Source organism: Schistocerca piceifrons, chromosome 2, assembly GCF_021461385.2.
Source record: "Schistocerca piceifrons isolate TAMUIC-IGC-003096 chromosome 2, iqSchPice1.1, whole genome shotgun sequence".
Lineage (NCBI taxonomy): Eukaryota > Metazoa > Arthropoda > Insecta > Orthoptera > Acrididae > Schistocerca > Schistocerca piceifrons.
This window is the reverse complement of record NC_060139.1, coordinates 232597284-232624443: the sequence shown is the minus strand read 5'-3', so window position 1 is coordinate 232624443 and position 27160 is coordinate 232597284. Positions and strand designations below refer to the sequence as shown.

Here is a 27160-nt window from a genome sequence, read left to right as displayed (position 1 = left end):
GATCATCGTCGACGAGAATGGCGATGACATGAAGAGGCGTCCCATCCCTACAATGTTTTGGAGAAGCACAGTGGTTTGGGAGCCGTTGCATATATCTTTGGGTCACGGCTGGTAGTGACTGAGATAAGTGATGGAAAAACAGAACGTCACAGACATCCTGCGTCATCATGCGACAGTATCATGATGCAATTTTTCAACAAGACAATGCTCATAGACAAATGGAAATTTGTCTGTGAACTGTCTGTGTGATTTTGAGGTGCTCTTTAGAACTATCGCTGATGGAACATGGAGCAGCTCTGACATCAGCTCCATCCCTACAGTATCCACTATATCAAGGACCAGTTACAACAGCTGTTCGGCCAGTTTGCCTCAGGAGTGGGCTACAACGGCTCTATGACACCCTTCACAACCGAATCAGTGCATTCCTCCATACCAGAGCGGGTGCAACGCCTTACTGTTGAATGGGCTCATACTGCCTAGTGCTTTGCGAATTGATTATTTTGTAATCACCAAAATAAAATCACTCACCCTTTCAACCCACGAAGTTACATTTCGTTTCCTGTGCCTCTTCTCTGGGAAAATTTCTCTATGAGTCAGACTGTGTACACTGAGGGGACAGAAAGTCATGGGATAGCAATATGCACATATGCAGGCGGCAGTAACGTCGTGTACACAACGTACTAAAGGACAGTGCATTGGCTAAGCTGTCATTTGTAATCAAGGCGAAAAGGTTTCCTACTTGTTTATGGTTCAAAAATGGTTCAAATTGCTATGAGCACTATGGGACTTAATATCTGAGGTCATCAGTCCCCTAGAAATTAGAACTACTTAAACCCAACTAACCTAAGGACATCACACACATCAATGCCCGAGGCAGGATTCGAACCTGCGATCGTAGCGGTCGCGTGGTTCCAGACTGAAGCGCCTAGAACCGCTCGGCCACAACGGCCGGCTCGTGATTATGGTCTCACGACGGGAATTAACATACTTTGAACATGGAAAGTTAGTTGGTGCTAGACGCATGGGTCATTCCGTTTCGAAAGTCGTTAGGGAATTCAGCGTTCGGACAACCTCAGTGTCATGTGTGTGCCGAGAATACCGAATTTCAGGCATTACCACTCATTACGGACAACGCAGTAACCGACGGCCTTCTCTTAAAGACCGAGAGTAGCGGCTTTTGCGTAGAGTTGTCAATGCTAACAGACAAGCAACACCGCGCAGAAACCAACGTAGGACGTACGACGAACATATACGTTACGGCAGTGCGGCGATATTTGGCGTTACTGGGCTGCGGCAGCAGACGGCCGACGCGAGTGCCTTTCCTAACAGCACAATAGCCTCCAGCGTGTCTCCCGGGCTTCGGTTGGACCTTACACGACTGGAGAACCATAGCCTCGTCAGCTGACTCCCGATTTCATTTGGTAAGAGCTAATGATAGGGTTCGAGTGTGGCGCAGACTGCACGAACCCGTGGATCCAAGTTGTCAAGAAGGCTCTGTGCAAGCTGGTGGTGACTCCATAATTGCGTGGGCTGTGTTTACATGGAATGGACAGGGTCCTCTGGTCTAAGTCAACCGATCATTGACTGGAAATGGTTATGTTGGGTCACTTGTCGACTACTTGTAGCCAAACAAGAACTGTTATGAATGACAATGCGCAATGTCACCAGGCCACAAGAAGAACATTCTGGACAATTAGAGCGAATGATCTGACGTCACAGATAGCTTGACACGAGTCCCATAGAACATTTATGGGACATAATCGGGAGCTCAGTTCATACACAGAATCCTTCACCGGCAACAATTTCACTGTTATGGGCGGATATAGACGTAGCATGACTAAACTTTTTCTGCAGGGAACCTCCAATGACTTGTTGAGTCCATACCATGTCGAGTTGCTGCGCTAGGCCGGGCAAAGGAAATCTGACACGTTATTAGAAGGTAGCCCAAGTCTTTTGTCACCTCACTGTATATTTCTTCACAGGTAGGCCCCTGTATAAGTACAAGGGTCACTCCAAAAGAAATGCACACTATTTTTGAAAAATACAGTATTCATTCTGCATGTGTGAAAGTTTTACAGTGTGTGGATACATCCTTCCCACTTGTTTTTCCGGCCGGAGTGGCCGTGCGGTTCTAGGCGCTACAGTCTGGAGCCGAGCGACCGCTGCGGTCGCAGGTTCGAACCCTGCCTCGGGTATGGATGTATGTGATGTCTTTAGGTTAGTTAGGTTTAATTAGTTCTAAGTTCTAGGCGACTGATGCCCTCAGAAGTTAAGTCGCATAGTGCTCAGAGCCATTTGACCCATTTTTGACCCGCTTATTTTCAAACTTAGTTCAACCTGTTCCCGTGAGTGGCGCCGTCACAGCATGTCTTCAAGATGGCTGCTACAAAAAAATGTTCAAATGTGTGTGAAATCTTATGGGACTTAACTGCTAAGGTCATCAGTCCATAAGATTACACACTACTTAACCTAAATTATCCTAAGGACAGACACACACGCCCATGCCCGAGGGAGGACTCGAACCTCCGCCGGGACCAGCCGCACAGTCCATGACTGCAGCGCCTGAGACCGCTCGGCTAATCCCGCGCGGCTTGGCTGCCACTCTTGACGTTCGTCAGAATCAACCTGCTATCATAGAATTCCTGTGCTGTGAAAACGAGACAGTGGGAAACATCCACAAGAGGTTGACAAAGGTGTATGGAGATGCTGCTGTCGATCGCAGTACAGTTAGTCGGTGGGCAAGCAGGTTACGTGATGAAAGCGGCCACGGCAATATTGAGGATTGTCCTCGCAGCGGCAGGCCTCGTACTGCACACTCTCCAGACAATGTGCAGAGAATTTACGAATTGGTGACTGCTGACAGACGTATCACAATGAACGAATTGTCACGCTAAGTTGGGATAGGGGAAGGATGTGTTTGCAGAATACCGAAAGTGTTGGCGTTAAAAAAGGTTTGTACCAGGTGGGTTCCCAGGATGTTGACAGTGGCTCACAAAGAAACAAGAAAAACAGTATGCATCGAACTTTTGGAACAGTACGAGAATGGTGGAGATGAATTTCTTGGAAGAATTGTGACAGGTGATGAAACATGGCTCCATCATTTTTCACCAGAGACGAAGAGGCAATCAGTGGAGTGGAATCATGCAAATTCACCCAAGAAAAAAAAACTTCAAAACCACACCTTCTGCTGGAAAAGTTATGGCCACTGTGTTTTTCGATTCCGAAAGACTATTGCTTGTGGACGTCATGCCAAGTGGAACCACCATAAATTCTGATGCATATGTGACGACACTGAAGAAACTTCAAGCTCGACTGAGTCGTGTTCGACCACATCGGCAAAAGCAAGATGTTTTGCTGTTGCACGACAATGCACGGCCACGTGTTAGTCAGAAAACCATGGAAGCGATCACAAAACTTGGATGGACAACACCGAAACACTCGCCTTACAGTCCTGACCTGGCTCCATGTGACTATCATTTCTTTGGGAAACTGAAAGACTCTCTTCGTGGAACAATGTTTGAAGATGATGACTCCCTTGTGTACGCTGCCAAACAGTGGCTCCAACATGTTGGTCCAGAATTTTGCCGTGCGGGTGTACAGGCGCTGGTTCCAAGATGGCGTAAGGCAGTTGAGAAGGATGGAAATAATGTGGAGCAATGAAAATATTGTTCCTAAAGGATGTATCTACACACTGTAAAACTTTCAAGCATGTAGAATAAAAGATGGATTAAAAAAAATAGTGTGCATTTCTTTTGGAGCGACCCTCGTACTTGCAATTGTATAATCGAAAAATGTCTGAGAAAGGTGTTGTATGCAAACTGTGTAACATGTACCGTTCATTTTTAAAGACATTGTTATTTCTGTAAGAACGCTGTAGCGGCTAGCACATAGTGCCACCTGCAGTCAGTCACCTGTGTAGAGCAGCGTGTGGGAGTGTCCGCCCACGATGATGTCCACGTCTGCGACCTTGGCGGCCACTTGGCGATCCACGTCGAGTCCACTGTGGGACAGACCGATGATGATATCGACGCCGTCCTCTTTCAGTCGCTTGGCTTCCTCCGCCAGGCTTTCCGCTTCATCCAGAAAGATAAGCTTTTCCGTGCTGGCAATGTCCTGTGGGTGAAGAGAACTTCATAATATGACAATAATCTACAGGGTGGTCCATTGATCGTGACCGGTCCAAATATCTCACGAAATTTGTTGCAGGCCGTGGTTGACGTTTCACATGTGGCTACACACTTCCCGTTTCCTTAAATAACGTAACTATCAGCGAACGGTCCGGACACTTGCATGATGTCGTCCAGGATACCGAGCAGCATACATGCACACGCCCTGTGGTCACTTTGATCACAGTAGCCATACATCAACACGATATCGACCTTTTCCGCAATTGGTAAACGGTCCATTTTAACACGGGTAATGTAACACGAAGCAAATACCGTCCGCACTGACGGAATGTTACATGATAGCACGTACTTATACGTTTGTGACTATGACAGCGCCATGTATCACAAAGCAAAAAAGTGGTCCAACTAGAACGTTCATATTTCTTTACGTACTACACGAATATGTAATAAAAAATGGGGTTTCCTATTTTTAAAAAAAAACGCAGTTTGTATCCGTTTGACCTATGGCAGCGCCATCTAGCGGGCTAACCATGGCGCCATCTGGTTTACCTCTTCAAGCTAGACATGTTTCGTTCTTTGTAGTTTTTTTCGTTTTATGCTTATTTCGTGAGATATTTGGCCCGGTCACTATCAATGGACCACCCTGCATAATATTAAACGGCAAAACGATCACCTGGTATCTTTTAAAGGTTATCAGATGGCTACAAGGCAACAATAATTTGACTTTTACTACTTCACGTAATTATTGACCGAATTAAAAAATTGAAAATTTCGCCATAATCCACTCTTTAGAGGTATTAATCTTACGTTGGCCAAGTGCAGTATTAAAGCGAGAAACTGTGTATATATCAGGAGGCAACATTATTCGTGGCACGCAAATTACACAGAACATATTCATCCGGTGTTTTATAATGAGAGCACTTAACAACCTCTAATGAACTGTAAACATCATTTCGAACTTTGCTTACAGTCACAAAATGGTACAAATGGCTCTGAGCACTATGGGACTCAACTTCTGAGGTCATCAGTCCCCTAGAACTTAGAACTACTTAAACCTAACTAACCTAAGGACATCACACACATCCATGCCCGAGGCAGGATGCGAACCTGCGACTGTAGCGGTCGCGCGGTTCCAGACTGTAGCGTCTAGAACCGCTCGGCCACAGCGGCCGGCTTTTACAGTCACACAAATTGGTGAAAGGAGAACAGTTTATCGCTTACTAAATGTTCTTTTTCATGCGGTAAACCTTCACCGTCAAGCATGACGTTTTAATTTATTATTTCGTTATCAATAACCCAGTTTGGTACCCATTTTGCACACCGTATCCACATATGACACTGAAGCTGAAATCTGTCATTTTACACAACATAATTTTAGAGAAAAACTAAATTTTCAGCAAAATGTCAACGTTGATCAATATCGGTTGTATAAATGTATACATAAATTTAAAAACTCTCTTGGGATCTCTCCTGTGACACAACTATATTAGGCCTATGATTTCAGAGTTCAAAAAATGAAGATGACTGTATTTATAATTGATATTATAATTTGTACAGAAATCTGAGATACCCTACTAATGATGCATTTGGCAAAAAATTTATATCGTTTGTAACGGAATTGCTGTTACTATTTCCCATTATTTCATCCTCCCGAACATCGATAACCAGTGTATGGGTGATAGTCCGAAACTAACTAAACCAACAAAGAGTTTTACGTCTTCAACCATAAAGTATTATATGCTTAACATCAAATATTTAACACATTACTTCATTTGTAAAGTTTTATAGGTGGGAGATCGATTCTTTAAAGAATCGGCGGTGGGCGTGGTGGCGATGGGGTAGGTTTACTGCTAGTTATCTAATATGTGCATATGTATCGATGAGATGTAGTCATCCCTTATGTCTTACCAGATGTCCTATCGTCCTGCCCCTTCTCCTTGTCAGTGTTTTCCACATATTCCACTCCTCTTCGACCTTATCAATCCACCTAATTTTCAGCATTCGTCTGTAGCACCACATCTCAAATGCTTCGATTCTTTTCTGTTTCTCTTTTCTCACAGTCCATGTTTCACTACCATACAATGCTGTGCTCCAAACGTATATTCTTCCTCGAATTAAGGCCTACGTTAGATACCAGTTGACTTCCCTCGACCAGGAATGCCTCTTCTGCCAGTGCTCGTCTACTTTTGATGTCCTCCTTGCTCCGCCCGTCATCGGTTGTCTTGCTCCCTAGATTTGAGAATTCCTTAACTTCATCTACTTCGTGACCATCAATTCTGATGTTAAGTTTCTCGTTTCTGCTACTTCTCAATACTTTCCTCTTTCTTCGATTTACTCTCAATCCATATTCTGTACTCATTAGACTGTTCATTACATTCAGCAGATCATGTAATTCTTCTTCACTTTCACTCACGACAGCAATGTCATCAGCGTATCGTATCACTGATATCTTTTCACCTTGAATTTTAAACCTTTGTTTTATATCTATCATTGCTTCTTCAACGCACAGATTGAACAATATGGATGAAAAACTAAATCCCTGTCTTACAGCCTTTCTAATCCGAACACTTCCTTCTGAGTCGTTCACAATTATTATTCCCTCTTGGCTCTTGTACGTATTCTATACTGCCGTCTCCCCCTATAGCTTACCCCTATTTTTCTCAGAATTTCGAACATCTTGCGCCATTTTACATAGTCGAACGCTTTTTCTACATCGACAAATCGTATGATCGTTTCTTGTTTTTTCTTTAGTCTTGCTTCCATTATCAGCCGCAATGTCAGAACTGCATCTCTGGTGCCTTTGCCTTTCCTGAAACCAAACTAAACGTCATCTAACACATCGTCAATTTTCTTTTTCATTCTTCTGTATATTATTCTTGTCAGCAACTTGGATGCATGAGCTCTTAAGCTGACTGTGCGATAATTCTTGCACTTGTCAGCTCTTACCGTCTTCGCAATTGTGTGGATGATGTTTCTCCGAAAGTCAGAGGGCATGTCACCAGACTCATACATTCTGCACACCAAAGTGAATAGTCGTTTCGTTGCCACTTCTCTCAATGATTTTAGAAACTCTGATGGAAAGTTATCTATCCCTTCTACCTTATTTGATCTTAAGTCCCCCAAAGCTCTCTTAAATTCTGATTCTAATACTGGATCCTCTATCTCTTCTAAATCGACTCCTGTTTCTTCTTCTATCACACCAGAGAAATCTTTCCGCTCGTAGAGGCCTTCAGTATACTCTTTCGACCCGTCCGCTCTCTCCTGTGCATTTAAAAGTGGAATTCCTGTTGCGCTCTTAATGTTACTAGCTTTGCTTTTAATTTCACCGAAGATCGTTTTGACTTTCCTGTATGCTGAGTCAGTCCATCCGTCAATCATTTCTTCACATTTTTCATGCAGCCATTTCGTCTCAGCTTCCCTGCATTTCCCTATTCATTTCATTCTTTAGCGACCTGTATTTCTGTATTCCTGAATTTCCCTGCAAATTTTTGTACTTCCTTCTTTCATCGATCAGCTGAAGTATTTTTTGTGTTGCCCATGGTTACCTTAATTGTATCTATGGTTTTCTCTCCAACTTCTGTGACTGCCCTTTTTAGAGATGACCATTCCTCTTCCACTGTACTGCTTAGTGAGCTATTCCTCACTGCTGCATCTACAGCCTTTTAAAACTTTAAGCGCGTCTCGTCATCCCTTCTTTGCATATTAATTGTTGATAACTAATCTCTTAATCTTCAACCTACTCTTCATTACTAGTAAATTGTGATATGAGTATATATTTGATCCTGGGTAAACCTTACAGTCCAGGATCTGAATTCGGAATCTCTGCCTGACCATGATGTAAGCTAACTGAAATCTTTCCGTAACAGCCGACCTTTTCCAAGTGTACCTCGTTCTGATGATGCTGCGTCGTAACTACCGAGAAAGTCGCAATGCAGTCACAAATTTCCTGTCATACCCCATGCTCCACTAACAAAAGTTGGTGTGGAACTGAGTAAATTTTATCAGAAATCTAGAAATATTGCAAATGATTCAAATGGCTCTAAGCACTATGGGTCTTAACATTGAGGTCATCAGTCCCCTAGACTTAGAACTACTTAAACCTAACTAACGTAAGGACATCACACACATCCATGCCCTAGGCAGGATTCGAACCTGCGACCGTAGCAGCAGCGCGGTTCCGGACTGAAGCGTCTAGAACCGCTCTGCCAAACCGGCCGGCAAGAAATATTGCATCTACCTGATTGTCCATAAGTTTTAGGATGTCATTAGAGAAAATCGTGAGTTGAGTTTTACGTCACCATTTCTTCCCTGTTCCACTCTCATATAACTCGAGAGAAAACTGTTGCTTCTACGCCACCGTACAACCGCGTCCCCATCTTGCTGTCCGGAACCACGCGGCTGCTACGGTCGCAGGTTCGAATCCTGCCTCGGGCATGGATGTGTGTGATGTCCTTAGGTTAGGTTTAAGTAGTTCTAAGTCTAGGGGACTGATAACCTCAGATGTTAAGTCCCATAGAGCTTAGAGCCATTTGAACCATTTTTGAAGCCATTTTGCTGTTGCGTCCTTAGACTTGATGAACTTTGGGGGCAGCAGAATCGTTTTGCAATCTGTCGCAAATAGTACACAGTCCAGTCAAATTAAATCACTCACAGATGGCAGGTGGCAACACTAGCAGTGGAGTACATGTGAAGAAGTATGCTGAAAGGGGGGCGGGAGGGGGCAGTGGAGTCGTTGTCGTGATGATGAAAGGAAGCGATTTATACGAATTCTAGGAGGGCTGATCATTGGCTTTCGGTCCAAGGGTGGAAGCATTTCCGAAACGGTTAAGTTTGTAAACAGTTCGCGTGCCGCCGTGATGAAAGTACACCGCGCATGACAGAATGTCGCTATCGAAACCCGGCATCGAGGCAACTGTAGTGCATCACGGGTCAAAGATGACAGGGGTGACCGATTGCTACGCAGATCTGTACGGGCGAATAGATATGCAACTGTTGAGCAGCCCAGACGAACCAGCAGTGTCTCCTCAACGACCGTTCAGCGAACTTTGATGTGTTGGGGCCTCCACTGTAAGGGCGTCCGCAGGAGCCTGGTCCGTGCACCCATGCTGCCTGCTGTTCATCGGCGACGAAATCTGGAATTTCCACACTAATACCACAACTGGACGTCCACTGAGTGGCTGCAGATGGCCTTTTAAGATGAATCACGTTTTATGCACCATATTTTAGATGCCCTTTGGCGTCTACGACCCTGCAACCGTCTTCGGAAGGATGCAGCGTTATGTTTTAGGGGATTGTTTTCTTGGCGTTCCCTGGGTGGTGTCGACATTCTGGGTGGCAGAATGGATCAACGCAAGTGTGCTTTTATACTTTAGGATCGTGTCAACCTCGGAATTTTGTTTTTCCTCAGCATAACGCCAACTACCAGCACGACAATGCAGCGTGTTAAACAGCTCGATGTTTACGTACGTGGTTCGAAGACCCCCAGTATGAATTTACCTATTTCCACGATCACAGAACCCCCTGGAATTAAATCCAGTTAAGAATCTGTGGGGCCGGTACGATCAGGCTGTAACCGCCATGGATCATCAGCGGTGAAACTTAGTACCGTGCAGAATCTCACTGTCTTTCTTCCTGCACATCCGTGCTGCAAAAGGTGGTTACTCAGCCTTCTGACAGCGGTTAAAGAAGTGCGACTGGACCGCGTAGCTCTGTACACTTCCTCAACAACGCCACTGTGGCGGACACTCGCCTGAAGATGGGTGTACAGTTGCCAGCCGAAATATTGTAGCAAGTATCCAACATGATCCGGCTGAAATCCCGAAACCTCATAGAATATTCAGTACGCCGGAAAACTTTAAGAATCACAAGAATATTGTACATTCGCAGAACATATATCAGCAACGGAGTTATTTAATGTTTACGATTTTGTTATGAATTACAATGTTTACGTGTTGTCGATCGAGGCCTTCGTGAAATTTCATCACGTCACTCCTATGTGCAATCTTTTCACCTACTATTTAGCTGAACACTCTTCCAATATTTAATATAACGATTGTACAATTATTACAGCATACGGGATTGCAGTCGCTCTTAAAGTGAGCCCCAGATTTAGCATTACCAGCTCAGTGCCTGTACTAGAACAATATGTTCATGTGATATTCACCCTAGGTGACTAATGTCAAAAATGTCATCACGTAACAGACTACGGCCTTCTCAGTTGCGATGTTTATGTGTTGTTGCTCGAGGTCTAGGTGAAATTTCGTCACGTCACGCCTATGTGCAGTCTCATCACTTACTATTTAGCGGAACATTCTTCCAATATTTAATATAACGATTGCGGAAATATTACAGCTTATGAGATTGAAATCGCTCTTAATGTGAGTCACAGATCTAGCATTACCAGCTCACTGTCCGTGCTAGAACAACATATTCACGTGATATCCAACCTAGATGGCTAATGTCAAAAATACCATCATGTAACAGAACACGGCCGGTGTCCAGATCACTATATTGTTAAGAAACATTTTTACCAAAAATCTTTACGACAAACTTTGGTTAGGATTTTTAAGAATTTTTATAAGATGTAAAAAAAAATTACAAATGGTATAAAAAGGTTTTTTGTATAAATTATGTTTTTTCGAATGTTGGACACGATTTTACAGAGAGTTTTTTATAACTGCAGAATACTGACTTGGCTTATATATTATGATAATAATTTAGGCGTATGTAATTGTATGGGATAGTAGCCTTAGTGTAATGTACCACTACTGTGCGATCTGATATATATCACTAAAAATGTTTATGCTGGGATCTATTAGTTGTAAAGTAGTGGAGAATGTCAGCACTTGCAATCGGTGCAACATCATGTGTGTGCATAGCCGTTATTTTAAAACTGACTTGCCGACATATAGTAATAGCTCTCGACATCAACACGGATATACATTGCATAGCACCAGTTATTGTACTGAAGGAGAAGACTGTGCAGTGTTGTAAAGATAGGTTCGTTGTTATTCGATGTATTACAGATCTTGGATAGAATTATGTGTGCTGTTACGTTACTTTGCTTTATCCTGCCATTTTCATTCCCATCTTTTTCAGATCCACAGATGGCAACAGAGAAATGCCAAAAACCGGTTATCTATATGATTAAGTGATTTCAGCGGTCATGGCAGTTACTTTACCACTTCCATTCAGGTGCGACTGAGTTCATTCACGGCTGTTTACTAGTAAATGGTGTGCGTCCACTCACCGGGGTGCTCCTGAGCATGTAGCCGACGATGCCGATGCGCCGGCCGCCCCTCTCGATCACCACGGACTTGTTGAACTTGCCGGTGAGGCGCGGCTCCTGCGATATGTCCAGGTTGGCCACCACCATCGGGAAGTTGATGTTGTCCAGGAAGGGCACCAGACCGGCGATCTTGTCGTCGAACTCGTGGTTGCCCAGCGTCTGTGGGAAAGGGGAAGCGTCTCAGCGAGGAAACAACTACGACGAGCACGACAGTCCAGCGACATACACTCCTGGAAATGGAAAAAAGAACACATTGACACCGGTGTGTCAGACCCACCATACTTGCTCCGGACACTGCGAGACGGCTGTACAAGCAATGATCACACGCACGACACAGCGGACACACCAGGAACCGCGGTGTTGGCCGTCGAATGGCGCTAGCTGCGCAGCATTTGTGCACCGCCACCGTCAGTGTCAGCCAGTTTGCCGTGGCATACGGAGCTCCATCGCAGTCTTTAACACTGGTAGCATGCCGCGACAGCGTGGACGTGAACCGTATGTGCAGTTGACGGACTTTGAGCGAGGGCGTATAGTGGGCATGCGGGAGGCCGGGTGGACGTACCGCCGAATTGCTCAACACGTGGGGCGTGAGGTCTCCACAGTACATCGATGTTGTCGCCAGTGGTCGGCGGAAGGTGCACGTGCCCGTCGACCTGGGACCGGACCGCAGCGACGCACGGATGCACGCCAAGACCGTAGGATCCTACGCAGTGCCGTAGGGGACCGCACCGCCACTTCCCAGCAAATTAGGGACACTGTTGCTCCTGGGGTATCGGCGAGGACCATTCGCAACCGTCTCCATGAAGCTGGGCTACGGTCCCGCACACCGTTAGGCCGTCTTCCGCTCACGACCCAACATCGTGCAGCCCGCCTCCAGTGGTGTCGCGACAGGCGTGAATGGAGGGACGAATGGAGACGTGTCGTCTTCAGCGATGAGAGTCGCTTCTGCCTTGGTGCCAATGATGGTCGTATGCGTGTTTGGCGCCGTGCAGGTGAGCGCCACAATCAGGACTGCATACGACCGAGGCACACAGGGCCAACACCCGGCATCATGGTGTGGGGAGCGATCTCCTACACTGGCCGTACACCACTGGTGATCGTCGAAGGGACACTGAATAGTGCACGGTACATCCAAACCGTCATCGAAATGTGCAAGTATTAAAGCTTACTACGTAAGCGATATCGACAAAACCACAACAGAAGTTTTACGCTTAAATCACGTACTGTTGCGTTGCGACTCTGAGCACGACCTGGCACCGGTCATGAGGTTAGCGTTCAAGCTCCATACTCTACACTACTCATATTATTTTGTACACGTTACATCTAGAAGGTAATATGATGAAAATACACGTGTATTTACATGAAATTTTATTGACTTTCCAATGTTATTTGACCCTTTATAAATTTCATTACTATAAATATCTGCCGACTTCTTTTCTGTAGGCAATTAAAATCTTTATCAAGCGCCTTCAGGCTTGTTCATATTTGATTGGCAACGAACGCGAAATTGCTTCCCGTGAAGGTGTTATTACAATACAGTCAATCTTACGTCGCCAATTTTCGGCACCGATCTTTACGAAAGTATCATGCTCCACCCAAATTAGCGGAAGAAAGAGAAATTTTTCAAAACTTCAGCGAACTTTGTTTTTCCTTAGAAACTCTGGAGACTTCTTGCGCATGCGGGAAAATTGCATTCATTCGATGTAGAAAATGCCGTTTCAATTCACGTTTTTTGTGTATGACAAGAATCTTAATGCAACTTGTAGAGTCGAAACCACATCCGACAATTAATCGTACGTTATCTTCATATTCTGGCATCGTGTTATTCTTTGTATTACTGAATAAAGTTACTTACACCTTTATTTTTCGATGTTTGACTTGGCCTTTCCAAGCATGTCCCTCGTCCTTGAAATCTGTGTCTGCAAATCGAAGCGTCCAGGTGGAAAGCAATTATCGTAAATCGCTAAAGGCATTCATTTTAAGGAAAGTTTTACGGTTTTTGTCGCTTACTTGTCGCTAGTTACAAATATATTATTTGTTGTGATAATATAAATTAGCAATAACAAGCAAATAAAATTGGAAATTTAATAACCGTTCGTTCAGCTACACTTGTCTTTTGATCATATTACCTTTCAAATGCAACATGTACGAAATGAGTAGTGTTGAGTGTGGAGCTTGAACGCTAACTGCACGACCGATGCCATCTCGTGCATAGGATTGCAACATACCGGTGCATCACTGATACGTAAAAATTCTCTTGCGATTTTCTCGAAATCGCCTAAGTAATACGCCTCACTACTTCCACATTATGTTTTCCTAATCAACTACTAAAAGTGTACAGAGTTTGATGTAAATCTGTGATCCGAACGTCGTGGTCCCCTTTTCGCCGCCCGGGGTAGCCGCGAGGTCTAGGGCGTCCTGTCACGGTTCGCGCGGCTTCTCCCGTGCCGGCTGCTGTGCCCGAGCGGTTCTAAGCGCTTCAGTCCGGAACCCCGCTGCTGCTACGGTCGCAGGTTCGAATCCTGCCTCGGGCATGGATGTGTGTTATGTCCTTAGGTTAGTGAGGTTTAAGTAGTTCTAGGGCTAGGGGACTAATGACCTCAGATGGTTAACTCCCATAGCGCTTACAGCCATTTAAACCATTTGAGCTACTCCCGTCGGAGTCCTCCCTCTGGCATGTGTGTGTGTGTGTGTGTGTGTGTGTTGTTAGTTTAAGTTAAAAAAAATTGCTCTGAGCACTATGGGACTTAACATCTATGGTCATCAGTCCCCTAGAACTTAGAACTACTTAAACCTAACTAACCTAAGGACAGCACACAACACCCAGCCATCACGAGGCAGAGAAAATCCCTGACCCCGCCGGGAATCGAACCCGGGAACCCGGGCGTGGAGTTTAAGTTAGATTAAGTAGTCTGTAAGTAGTGACCTCAGCAGTTTGGTCCCATAAGATCTTACCACAAATTTCCAAATTTTTTTTCCTCCCTTTGTCAGTTGTAGACAGACAGCCCAAAACGGTTCTGTGTATGACTCTCTATGGTGAATGGAACCTGTACTAGGTCAAATTACGTAATTCCTGGAACTAAATTATGGAGCAAGACTGAGTGTGAAAGTTAAATGAAATGACGGTGTGGCATCACTGGCCGGGGGACCCCATCTGCGGTTGTTTGGCGGCCTGGTGCATGACTTTTTGGGGCCGCTTCACTTGCTTATCGGTGCTGATGAAGTGGCGATGAGGACTATACAACACCCAGGCCTTGAGCAGATAAACCCAGGGGTTGAATCGAACCTATGCTCCCCCGTCCCTCGCCTGGGAGTCAGTTATTCTGACCATTCAGCTCGGAGGTTGACGAGTGAGAAGACGAGAGTATGGTGTAGCGAGGATGCGACGTATCACCAGCCACTGGTCTACTAGAGGCAAGAGGGTTATTAGTGGTGTGGCCGAGCGGTTCTAGGCGCGTAAGTCTGGAACCGCGCGACCGCTACGGTGTGTGTGATGTCCTTAGGTTAGTTGGGTTTAAGTAGTTCTAAGTTCTAGGGGACTGATGACCTCAGATGTTAAGTCCCATATGCTCAGAGCAAACTGAGGTTATTAGTGTGCAAAACGCTTAAGAATTGCACTGCAAGACTCTGCACTATGTTGCACAGTTTTCACCGCCACATTTGGCCATAGCCTAAGAGATATAGAGCCCGCGACAACTGAGAGGTAGCATGAGGCCCACGAGAAAGGCATCCCGCCTCGCATAAATCACAGCACGTGACATTAAGGTCTTACAATTGACAGCAGCGGTCTCCGACGGGAGCGAGCAACTGTTTCAGGTAAGTTTAATAATTTTTGCCTGCGCTTTTAAATTCGCGAAAGCTGTCGATAGCAAACGACTAAGTTCAGACTTTTACTGAGTACCTTGTCTGTTATATACCGGTTGCCCTTGGGACCTGCACGGAGCCTAGCGTTCGCGAAGTGCGGCGGACAAGACGGCTAGTGTGACGTCGCAATTTCGTTGCACGGTCCACATTTCTCGTGGGTCCCGCCCGCTGCCAGCCACGCCAGAACGAGTCCTACGACAAATTCTGTTGTTATCTTGGAACCACCCGATATTCACGGTGTCCCCCGCTTCCCCCTCCCCCCTCCCTCAAAAAAAAAAAAAACTTTAGGGGCAGATTCCTTATACCAAAACAAGTAAAAAATGTCCAGTAAACAAGGGTCTAAAGTCCATACATTAAGAGCTATGAGCACTTGTTAAACGGGAGAGATGTTTCACACTAGCGAACACGAACAAGTGCTCGTAGTTCTTAACGTATGGATTTTAGCCCCCATGTCTACTTTTTCTTGTTTTGGTCAACACTTCCTCCTCCCAAAGTATGGAAACCAAATACTTTGCAGAAGAAGAGGCTCTGAGCACTATGGGACTTAACATCTGAGGTCATCAGTCCCCTAGAGCTTAGAAGTACTTGAACCTAACTAACCTAAGGATATCACACACATCCATGCCCGAGGCAAGATTCGAACCTGCGACCGTAGCGGTCGCGAGGTTCCGGACTGAAGAGCCTAGAGCCGCTTGGCCACACCGGCCAGGGCAGAAGAAGAGATGTGCTTTCTGGTATCGTAGGTGACCAATTGCTAATACCTCTTAAGGTATGCATGTTACGGCCCATGTTAACGAGACTTTTTTACTTACTTCTGTATAAGGAACCTGTCGCTAAGGTTTGTCGGTGTTGTTTTAGACACACTGTACGTGTCACTCTGTGGCTATAGTTACCCTCCTCCATGCTTCCAGCAAACGCGTAACATTTGTGCGAGAATCGTCGTATGGGGTTTGAGATTTGCAACAGTTGAATTTGTTCCTACATTTGAGTGTCTTCTCATATCAGAGAACAGACCACAAACTAATGCAGACACCAATTTCACACGTGTCACACTTAGAAAATACTGACTGTACTACAAATCAGATTTGTGTTGTTTGGGAATATCTGTGTAAAACACACGAAATAGCGTTCTGTATAAACGTCTGATGAACAATTTCTGTTTGGTATTTAAAGTTCGTTCGTGTCCATGCAAGTAAACCAGAAGCCACGCAGAATAGTTTAAGTGTACAGTTCTACATAGAAGGTTATGTATCGTATTGTTTATTAAAATTCATAACTAGGTGCTATAAATGCAAAGCACTTGGTGCCAGTGGTGATGAGTCTGCTGCAAGTGGGACAAACCTCAACACTTTCTCGTATTTACTCAATCTGTGCACGTGTGCTTGAAGCAACAATCTGATTAAATATTTCCAATTGTCATTGAAGAATAGCAGTTGTTTCAATAAGTTTTGACTCCGAAAGCTCGTTCCTAAACAATGGTCACAGAGAAATGGTCATTTTCTGAAACCGACAGTTCCCTATATTCGATTTCCCGAGGCATTAAAGTTTCATAAATCGTACAACTTTAAACTTTTTATGGTTTTGCTGAAATCTAATATATATTATTTAAATGTGCAGACCATTCTCTTAGACACATATGCCAAAATCTTCTAAAATATCATACAATTTAAAAGTTATAACACAATAGGCGGAGAGATGTAAAGCGGTAAAATTTACAAGCAGGTCTTCTAATCTGTAACACCAAATTTTTTTTTTTAACTTTAACAAGAAAAGGAGACATTAAGTATGACTCATTTTTTAAATTTTTACGAAATTAGCAAACAAATTTGAGTCCTTGCTACATGTTCGATATGTAAAATATGACTCCTTTTTTCAACATTACCTGTTTTTTCAGGCTTGCAGCTATCAAAATATACACTCCTGGAAATTGAAATAAGAACACCGTGAATTCATTGTCCCAGGAAGGGGAAACTTTATTGACACATTCCTGGGGTCAGATACATCACATGATCACACTGACAGAACCACAGGCACATAGACACAGGCAACAGAGCATGCACAATGTCGGCACTAGTACAGTGTATATCGACCATTCGCAGCAATGCAGGCTTCTATTCTCCCTTGGAGACGATCGTAGAGATGCTGGATGTAGTCCTGTGGAACGGCTTGCCATGCCATTTCCACCTGGCGCCTCAGTTGGACCAGCGTTCGTCCTGGACGTGCAGACCGCGTGAGACGACGCTTCATCCAGTCCCAAACATGCTCAATGGGGGACAGATCCGGAGATCTTGCTGGCCAGGGTAGTTGACTTACACCTTCTAGAGCACGTTGGGTGGCACGGGATACATGCGGACGTGCATTGTCCTGTTGGAACAGCAAGTTCCCTTGCCGGTCTAGGAATGGTAGAACGATGGGTTCGATGACGGTTTGGATGTACCGTGCACTATTCAGTGTCCCCTCGACGATCACCAGTGGTGTACGGCCAGTGTAGGAGATCGCTCCCCACACCATGATGCCGGGTGTTGGCCCTGTGTGCCTCGGTCGTATGCAGTCCTGATTGTGGCGCTCACCTGCACGGCGCCAAACACGCATACGACCATCATTGGCACCAAGGCAGAAGCGACTCTCATCGCTGAAGACGACACGTCTCCATTCGTCCCTCCATTCACGCCTGTCGCGACACCACTGGAGGCGGGCTGCACGATGTTGGGGCGTGAGCGGAAGATGGCCTAACGGTGTGCGGGACCGTAGCCCAGCTTCATGGAGACGGTTGCGAATGGTCCTCGCCGATACCCCAGGAGCAACAGTGTCCCTAATTTGCTGGGAAGTGGCGGTGCGGTCCCCTACGGCACTGCGTAGGATCCTACGGTCTTGGCGTGCATCCGTGCGTCGCTGCGGTCCGGTCCCAGGTCGACGGGCACGTGCACCTTCCGCCGACCACTGGCGACAACATCGATGTACTGTGGAGACCTCACGCCCCACGTGTTGAGCAATTCGGCGGTACGTCCACCCGGCCTCCCGCATGCCCACTATACGCCCTCGCTCAAAGTCCGTCAACTGCACATACGGTTCACGTCCACGCTGTCGCGGCATGATACCATTGTTAAAGACTGCGATGGAGCTCCGTATGCCACGGCAAACTGGCTGACACTGACGGCGGCGGTGCACAAATGCTGCGCAGCTAGCGCCATTCGACGGCCAACACCGCGGTTCCTGGTGTGTCCGCTGTGCCGTGCGTGTGATCATTGCTTGTACAGCCCTCTCGCAGTGTCCGGAGCAAGTATGGTGGGTCTGACACACCGGTGTCAATGTGTTCTTTTTTCCATTTCCAGGAGTGTACATTCTTTCGCACACCGCGCATGGAGCCACACATACATTCCATTCGAGGAATTTAATCATTTCTTTCTCCGGTCAACTTCACTAATCTTACACAACCAGTCTGAAACGTACTGCCACTTTCGTTCTTTCAATTTTAGTTTTGTTAGGCCTTCTTTTGTTTTCCTCGGATTCATAGTCGTCGAACATGAAATAGACTCACAGAAAACAGAAACTGAATACTTCTTGCGCCTATCTTATTTGCGGAAGAAACTGTGACAGAATGTCATACCTCGACCTGCTGCAAAATTGTTTGTTTCTTCATCTTCACGAAGATCCCAATGATTTCTTTTTTTATGCATGACGGCGCCCCGCCTCACTTTTACCTTGAGGCGCGGCGTTACCTTAACAACATCACACAATTTTGGCCGGGAAGAGGTGAGAACAAGATCTAGTTCATTCTTTTGCCTCCCACGCCACAAGATCCCACAACTTGCAATTTCCTCGGTTGGAGATGTGCAAAAGGCAGAGTCTTTGTCCCACCTATGACAGCTGCTCTTCAAGAGCTGACATATCGAATTTTTGAAGCTGTCGATTCAATAAACAGGGACCTGTTGATTCGTGTGTGGAATGGAAAGGAGTACCGTTTTGATGTTTCTCGAACAAAGCATGGCGCCCACACTGAGTGCATGGTGTAGTGTCTGCATGAACATAAAAACTTGGAACCTTCCTCTATCCATGTGACATTCGCTATGTGTTTCTAACTTTCACAGTTTGACTGCAATAAACAACTGAAATCTGTTCTTTCTTTTCGAATCACCCTGTACATTAGAGTAAGCTCATAGAGTGCACATTACACAGATGCTCGAACATGAGTCAAGCATTCGCCTTGAAAGTAAGTTGAATTCAAAGTAATATTGCTGAAGAGTGGTTTTAGTTTATGTTCCACTTTCTCAGTACCTCTACAGCGTAATCTAATCGGCGTGAAGTGCGCAATAAATGACGGTTATAGGTATGCACATAAAATTTTATACCCAAAACAGCGCACTGAACTCCTAGCGGATCAATGCCTGCCACTCAGGCTGCAAGATTACTATACATGCATCAGAACAAAAAATTAAGTGGCAGTTGAGCGTTTGAAGAGGGGATACTGTCGTTTCAAGTTCCGTGCAAGCGCAATACGACTACGGTAGTTGCAGCAGTTATTCGTTTCTTCACTGAGCACTTTCATACGATCCCCGTTGACGTGAGCTATTCGGAACGATTTGCGGCATATCAACAGTCGTACCACTGTGCTAAGCAGTGATATAGCTTCACACATTCCGTAAAGGAAACTTAAAGGACTAAACAATAAAACGTAGAAGCAAAAATCACAAAAATTACGTTTGTCGTCCGCTGCTGACTGGTAACCGATAATGTTTGCACAAGCGACTGGCTTTTAACAGCCTGTTGGTTGTTCGGATGTTTTTTCTTTCCTGCTTTTCCAATCGATCGAAACAACCAAACGAACTACTCTCTGCGGCCGAATCAGCTATATGAACGTTCTTCACTCATTCTCCCCGTTTCAGTGTTTTCACTAAATATGGGACAACCAGCGTAGGCACGTCTCTGTCGGTTACGTCTGCTGTATGAATGCTCTCACTCAGCTTCGGGGTTTGAGTGGTTTCGCTTAGGTACTAGTTCTGCTTTACGGTTACACATGAAACATGACCACGATTCCCATCTTTTTTTATGGACAAATGTATTTCATTGCAAGGAGAGGTAAATAACAGATGCATTCTTAAAAATGAAGTAGTTTCTAAATAATTTACACATTTACATTTTTCGTACCTCCGACATCAAATAACAATTTTTGATTGGCCTTAAGAGTTGCCACCTTGTAAACTTATGTTTAAATAAACGAATAATTACTTTTTCAATTCGAATTTATTGAACAACTGTCTCTCTCCCCACTAGTTTGCGTCTATTCTCTTTCTGTAAATGCTGAGGCCAAGTCTGCAGAACCCATGCGGGATACAATTCGCCTTCGTTTTCGCGAATTAATCACTTGCATTTTGAGCATATCCATTTTGAGCATATCCTGCCACTTTGTACGAAGCATTTCTTCGAGAAAAATATTGTCATTCGTTAATTATCTTAGAGTTTTTTAAATTAATATAGTTTCAGAAAATGAATCCTTTTAGTATTATTTTGATGCCCATTTTTTATCCAGTCATATTTCTTCCTTTCCCTTGACACTGAGCTTTTCTCCATCTTGATTTAGACTCGAAGTTCATTTTTAAGATAAAGTTCTACCAGTAAAACCGGAAGAAAAACTGAACAGAACGCTACTTATTAGCACTAAATAAAAACCAAATACCGGGACGATACTAGCAGTGACTACAGGCGATAGCACAGTACAGCAAACAATATCGATTTAACAACACCAAAACTATCGATTCGCTCTCGTAAACTGACATACGTCCGGGAGAGCGGTGTGCTGACCACATGCCCCTCCATATCCGCATTCAGTGACACCTGTAGGTTGAGGATGACACGGCGGCCGGCCGGTCTCGTTAGTCCTTCATGGGCTGTTCGGGTGGAGAGAGAGAAAGAGAACTATCAATTGTTTTCGCTCAGAATAGGATATTTTCCTTCGTTAAAAATATGGTTCGAATTGTTGTCGTTCCGAGTGGTTGTAACATTTAAATAGCATTTTCAGTCGATATTCTCACAAAACATGTTATTTTTATGTAATTAGAGATTAAAAATGATTAAATTTCAAAATTTGATTACGTGATCGAAAACGCTCTGTTACTGTCTGAAGCTCTGGTGACATCGCAAAATAAGAGAAGCTATGTGAGTGTTACTAATGTTTTTCCGTACTTTTTCTGCAGACAGTTTAGTTATTTGGTGATGGAAAACCCATTTACAACTTTTAAGCATCAATGGAGAGTAATTTTGTGAAGGCTGATGGGGGAAACCTTTCGAAAGTTGATGCGTTTATGGTCTCTCCGTTCTTCAAAAGTAATCTATATTTTTACGTTCCGGAAAAAAGAAACGTGAAAAATGTGTTACATGGTGACTCGGACGGTAGTACTGTAACACGCCAAGAAGTATCAGAATTCGCTTAAAACTGAGGTAATCTGAAAATGGAATATTTTTTTCGGACCATGCTCAAAAGGTTTTCCATGGCAGCTTGTGAAAGCCTGCACATTAAAGCAAAGTGGCAACTTTTTCATTTAGAACATAAAGCTGATAGTTAGTTGCTGTGACTGTTGACAGACATACTACTGTTTTCTAGGTACTTTTTCCTCACTTTTCAAATTTTCTGACAGCTTAATAAAACTCGTGGGGAACTGTGGAGAGTCATCGTATTTGCCTTCAACAGCTTTACACACTAAAATTTTTCTGTTCCTCCAGGTCATAATTTAAACCACCGGTAGCTCACGTTTATAAATTATGCAGCTGATGCAACTGGATCTTAAAGTACCTGTTGTTCCACTGGGTACTTCACTGCTGCTGATACACTACGCTTAAGCAGGACCAACTTTCATTGTATCGAAATGCCCTGTTCTTATTACATTTCCTCATAGGTTCCAAGCAATGTTCAATTTTTCTAGTTGTAAGAATCATACAACTTTGCAACAGGCTCGGTGGAAACAGTTGGAAGTGGCAAATTACGACTCGCTTGGGAAGAATAACATGGTCAAAAATTGTTAAATGGTTTCTCAGATTCTTCAGCATAAAACTATACAGTTTCATAACACCATCCTTCTTGTGATGCATCTCAAATTGAGCAGGTGTGAAATGTAACTAATAAATGAAAATAGATAATATTAAAATGAATTTAATGCTCTTACATAACTGAATTACGAATAAAGTAAACTTAAAAAGACAATGGTATTAAACGAAGACAACAGTAACGATCAAGTGTAAAACGAAGCTAATAAGTGAAAGTAGATAATAATTACGCTACAAGCGTGTTCAAATGGAGTGTTTACGTACATCAAAATGATCATAGAAATACACACATAGTGACCGCTGTCTCATTTGGAGCTCTAAGGGCGAGTTGAAATCAAAATTTACGCATCTTCTCATTCATTGGAACACTTAAAAACGATTTTTGAGGAGCTTATAGTTGTATTTCTACTATGTGAGACTACACACAATTTGTAAACCACTTTTATAAACGTAAGTTCCAAAACAAGACATCACTGCGAATGACTTTACGAAAGTAGTAGAAGAGTGCTAGCCGGTAACGTCACAGGCATCACATGATTCAAGTGGAGAGTTCTAGAGAGCTTTCAGATTATTTGAATTTCATTTCTGTTTTTTTTTTTTAATTACGAAATTCATGAGGAAAACAAGTAGGTTATGGGTAAAAAATGACAAACTTAACAGTTTAAGAGAATTTCCAGAAAAGAGTCAAATACCCTAATGAACGTTCCATGAGTCCGGCGAATCCAACTGCCGTTCCCAACGTTCCAAAGCGATGGGAACTTGTTTTCATTTTATTGTGTTTGCTGCGCACTGGCTTAACTGTGAAACTGAAGTACCGTTGTATGACTCTGAGCTGTACTTCTTCACACGTGTGAAATGCTACACTCGCTACTTTTCACTGGGTGCGAAGTATGTCACAGGTTTCGTGTGCACTGGTAAGGTCTGTAGGTACATAGCCAGTTACGTAATTTTCTGCACAAAATATTTCCTTCCACACAAATAAATGGCTGAGCAAGTGTTTAAGGGTTTGATGGAAATGATTTCTACACTCCTGGAAATTGAAATAAGAACACCGTGAATTCATTGTCCCAGGAAGGGGAAACTTTATTGACACATTCCTGGGGTCAGATACATCACATGATCACACTGACAGAACCACAGGCACATAGACACAGGCAACAGAGCATGCACAACGTCGGCACTAGTACAGTGTATATCCACCTTTCGCAGCAATGCAGGCTGCTATTCTCCCATGGAGACGATCGTAGAGATGCTGGATGTAGTCCTGTGGAACGGCTTGCCATGCATTTCCACCTGGCGCCTCAGTTGGACCAGCGTTCGTGCTGGACGTGCAGACCGCGTGAGACGACGCTTCATCCAGTCCCAAACATGCTCAATGGGGGACAGATCCGGAGATCTTGCTGGCCAGGGTAGTTGACTTACACCTTCTAGAGCACGTTGGGTGGCACGGGATACATGCGGACGTGCATTGTCCTGTTGGAACAGCAAGTTCCCTTGCCGGTCTAGGAATGGTAGAACTATGGGTTCGATGACGGTTTGGATGTACCGTACACTATTCAGTGTCCCCTCGACGATCACCAGTGGTGTACGGCCAGTGTAGGAGATCGCTCCCCACACCATGATGCCGGGTGTTGGCCCTGTGTGCCTCGGTCGTATGCAGTCCTGATTGTGGCGTTCACCTGCACGGCGCCAAACACGCATACGACCATCATTGGCACCAAGGCAGAAGCGACTCTCATCGCTGAAGACGACACGTCTCCATTCGTCCCTCTATTCACGCCTGTCGCGACACCACTGGAGGCGGGCTGCACGATGTTGGGTCGTGAGCGGAAGACGGCCTAACGGTGTGCGGGACCGTAGCCCAGCTTCATGGAGACGGTTGCGAATGGTCCTCGCCGATACCCCAGGAGCAACAGTGTCCCTAATTTGCTGGGAAGTGGCGGTGCGGTCCCCTACGGCACTGCGTAGGATCCTACGGTCTTGGCGTGCATCGTGCGTCGCTGCGGTCCGGTCCCAGGTCGACGGGCACGTGCACCTTCCGCCGACCACTGGCGACAACATCGATGTACTGTGGAGACCTCACGCCCCACGTGTTGAGCAATTCGGCGGTACGTCCACCCGGCCTCCCGCATGCCCACTATACGCCCTCGCTCAAAGTCCGTCAACTGCACATACGGTTCACGTCCACGCAGTCGCGGCATGCTACCAGTGTTAAAGACTGCGATGGAGCTCCGTATGCCACGGCAAACTGGCTGACACTGACGGCGGCGGTGCACAAATGCTGCGCAGCTAGCGCCATTCGACGGCCAACACCGCGGTTCCTGGTGTGTCCGCTGTGCCGTGCGTGTGATCATTGCTTGTACAGCCCTCTCGCAGTGTCCGGAGCAAGTATGGTGGGTCTGACACACCGGTGTCAATGTGTTCTTTTTTCCATTTCCAGGAGTGTAGTATGGGGAGATCATCCCCCTGTTTCAGTAAAATAGAATGTGAACTGTCGTTAAATTTGGAAATGTACCTTTCTCTGCAGCTAACCCGAAAGGAACTTCTACGCTCGACTTTTTAGCCCGAATTATGGTTATCATACTTTCATCACAAAAAAGGACGACAGTGCATATAAAAAAGACGACGTATTTTATAGATAAAAATATGCGGTTTACGACTTAAATGTGGCTTTCTGTGGTTATTTTAAGACTAAATATGTAGTATCTTGACAGTTTATTCATCACTACACTCAGTTATCTCTTTATTGTCTTTTTTACTTTTACGCGACGAATATTTGGAGGATGAAGAACTCTCTCTTAATAGTTTTTTGCTCCCCACCAATTATTCATAAAAGCTCAGGCACTTTAACTGTTTGAAACTCTACTGGATGTACGCAACTCCTTTTAGGTTCAATGGTTTAAATCCGTTCCTGTCTTTGGACCATTGTGCGTTTACAAGAGTAAAGACACGTTCCGTGTTAGCATTATGCATCGGTATAGAAAAAGAAGTCTATAATTTTCAACAGTTCAGATTAACAAACAACACATGACTGACTGAAATATGCACACCACACTTCAGCTGCTAGTTGATTTTGTTTCCTTTGATACTCTCTCAAAAATTTTATAAAATTTCAAAACTGTTCACAGCATAATGTATCATTAGCGATTACATTTGTTTGCCCGTTGAGATATGTGGTACTGTTTTCGACATCCTCCCAAAGAGGAATTCTTGAGAGCAGCATCCTCTTGAATCGTCCGACTGTTGATCTTGGCCAACCACTTCTGTAGATATTCGACGGCAGAACTACACACAACTGTCATCTCTTTTTGCTGTCACTCGTCTGTGAGTGACCTTGTTCCCTTTTATGTTTAAGTGTTGCCTTTATTTTTAAGGGCATATAATTATGTTTGTACCTTTCCTCGAGAGTTTATACATTAGGTTCTAAAATAGAAATAGATTCAGTTACACAATTTTATTCTTTCTCCCAGTTCACTATGTTACTGCTGAAAGCTGACATCAATGAGTGAACAAATAACAACCTAGCTTCACTTAGTTCATCCAGAAAAGATGTTTTAAGTACCACAGGAACAGCATTGTGAAGAAAAATGTAAGATTCTTCATCTTTTAAATGATTTGTATTTCCCCATAAGCACATCATGAAACACTGACTTTCTTTTCAGCAATTTGTATTTAAGTTCGTATCTTAATTTGAAGCAAAAGGTACACCATTATCTCCAATAAACAACACAACTTTAACCTGAGGCTAGCGGAAGCAACACCAAAGAACATAATGCGGAAGACAGAACATACCGGTATAATGTTGTTGTTGTTGTGGTCTTCAGTCCTGAGACTGGTTTGATGCAGCTCTCCATGCTGGTCTATCCTGTGCAAACTTCTTCATCTCCCAGTACCTACTGCGACCTACATCCTTCTGAATCTGTTTAGTGTATTCATCTCTTGGTCTCCATCTACAATTTTTATCCTCCACGCTTCCCTCCAATACTAAATTGGTGATCCGTTGATGCCTCAGAACATGTCCTACCAACCGATCCCTTCTTCCAGTCAAGTTGTGCCACAAATACGGGATGGATAACTTCCTAATACTGTCATCAACGACACAAAAATAAACTTACCAATGCAAAGACACAATTCTTGTCAAAAGTACTAAAGTTGGTTAAATAGCGCAACTGATTTTCTGTGTTGAGAACTTGAATTTTTTCCTCTGAGTCCAAAAAAGAGGACATTTTGTAGATTTTTTAGAAATTCGCCTGGACACATTTTCTTTCCTCAAAAGGAGGATGTGTCCGGGAAAAACAGGACGTATGGTAACTCTACCCCTAACAATACGTCGTTAAATTCCGGCTAAGCAATAAACCACACAAATTTAAAAGATGTTTTTTCAGGTAAATGTCTAGAGGCTACTATTATGAACAACTTAAGCTGTAACCATTACATAGAAAATGTTGTGGAGAAAACGAAGACACTTAAGATGGTGCAACCAATTTCCGAGACTACGGACACCACGCTTGCCCAGCCTCGCAGTATGGGATCCCTACCAGATAGGAATCATGGAGGACATCGAAAAAGTTCAAAGAATCTCACATTTTTTTGTGTTATCGTGAAATAGTGAAGGGAGTGTCAAGGATATAATACGAAAGAGTAGCAGGCAGATCTTTCCATAAAATTTCAGTCACCATCTTCCACAGTTTCAATACTCATCACAGCACTAAGTCCAAAAATCAAACTTTCTTCATTTCCTTTTTAACCATCACTTACTGCATCTGAGCACTGTATCGGGTGGAAACACAACAGTAGCGGTAGATTTAGAACCACTAACCAAAAGAAAAAAACAAAAAAGAAA

At 44.3% G+C, this 27160-nt stretch overlaps 1 protein-coding gene across 1 annotated transcript in view; it reads right to left on the bottom strand.

The window, feature by feature from the left end:
- LOC124776922 (apyrase-like) overlaps positions 1–27160 on the bottom strand; it is a 163079-nt gene that overhangs the window by 65130 nt on the left and 70789 nt on the right. Inside the window, exons 2-3 of the mRNA XM_047252136.1 lie at positions 11377–11574; positions 3912–4113 (exon numbers count right to left, since the gene is read on the bottom strand). Coding sequence (XP_047108092.1) covers positions 3912–4113; positions 11377–11574 — 400 coding nt within the window. The remainder of the gene's footprint in view (positions 1–3911; positions 4114–11376; positions 11575–27160) is intronic.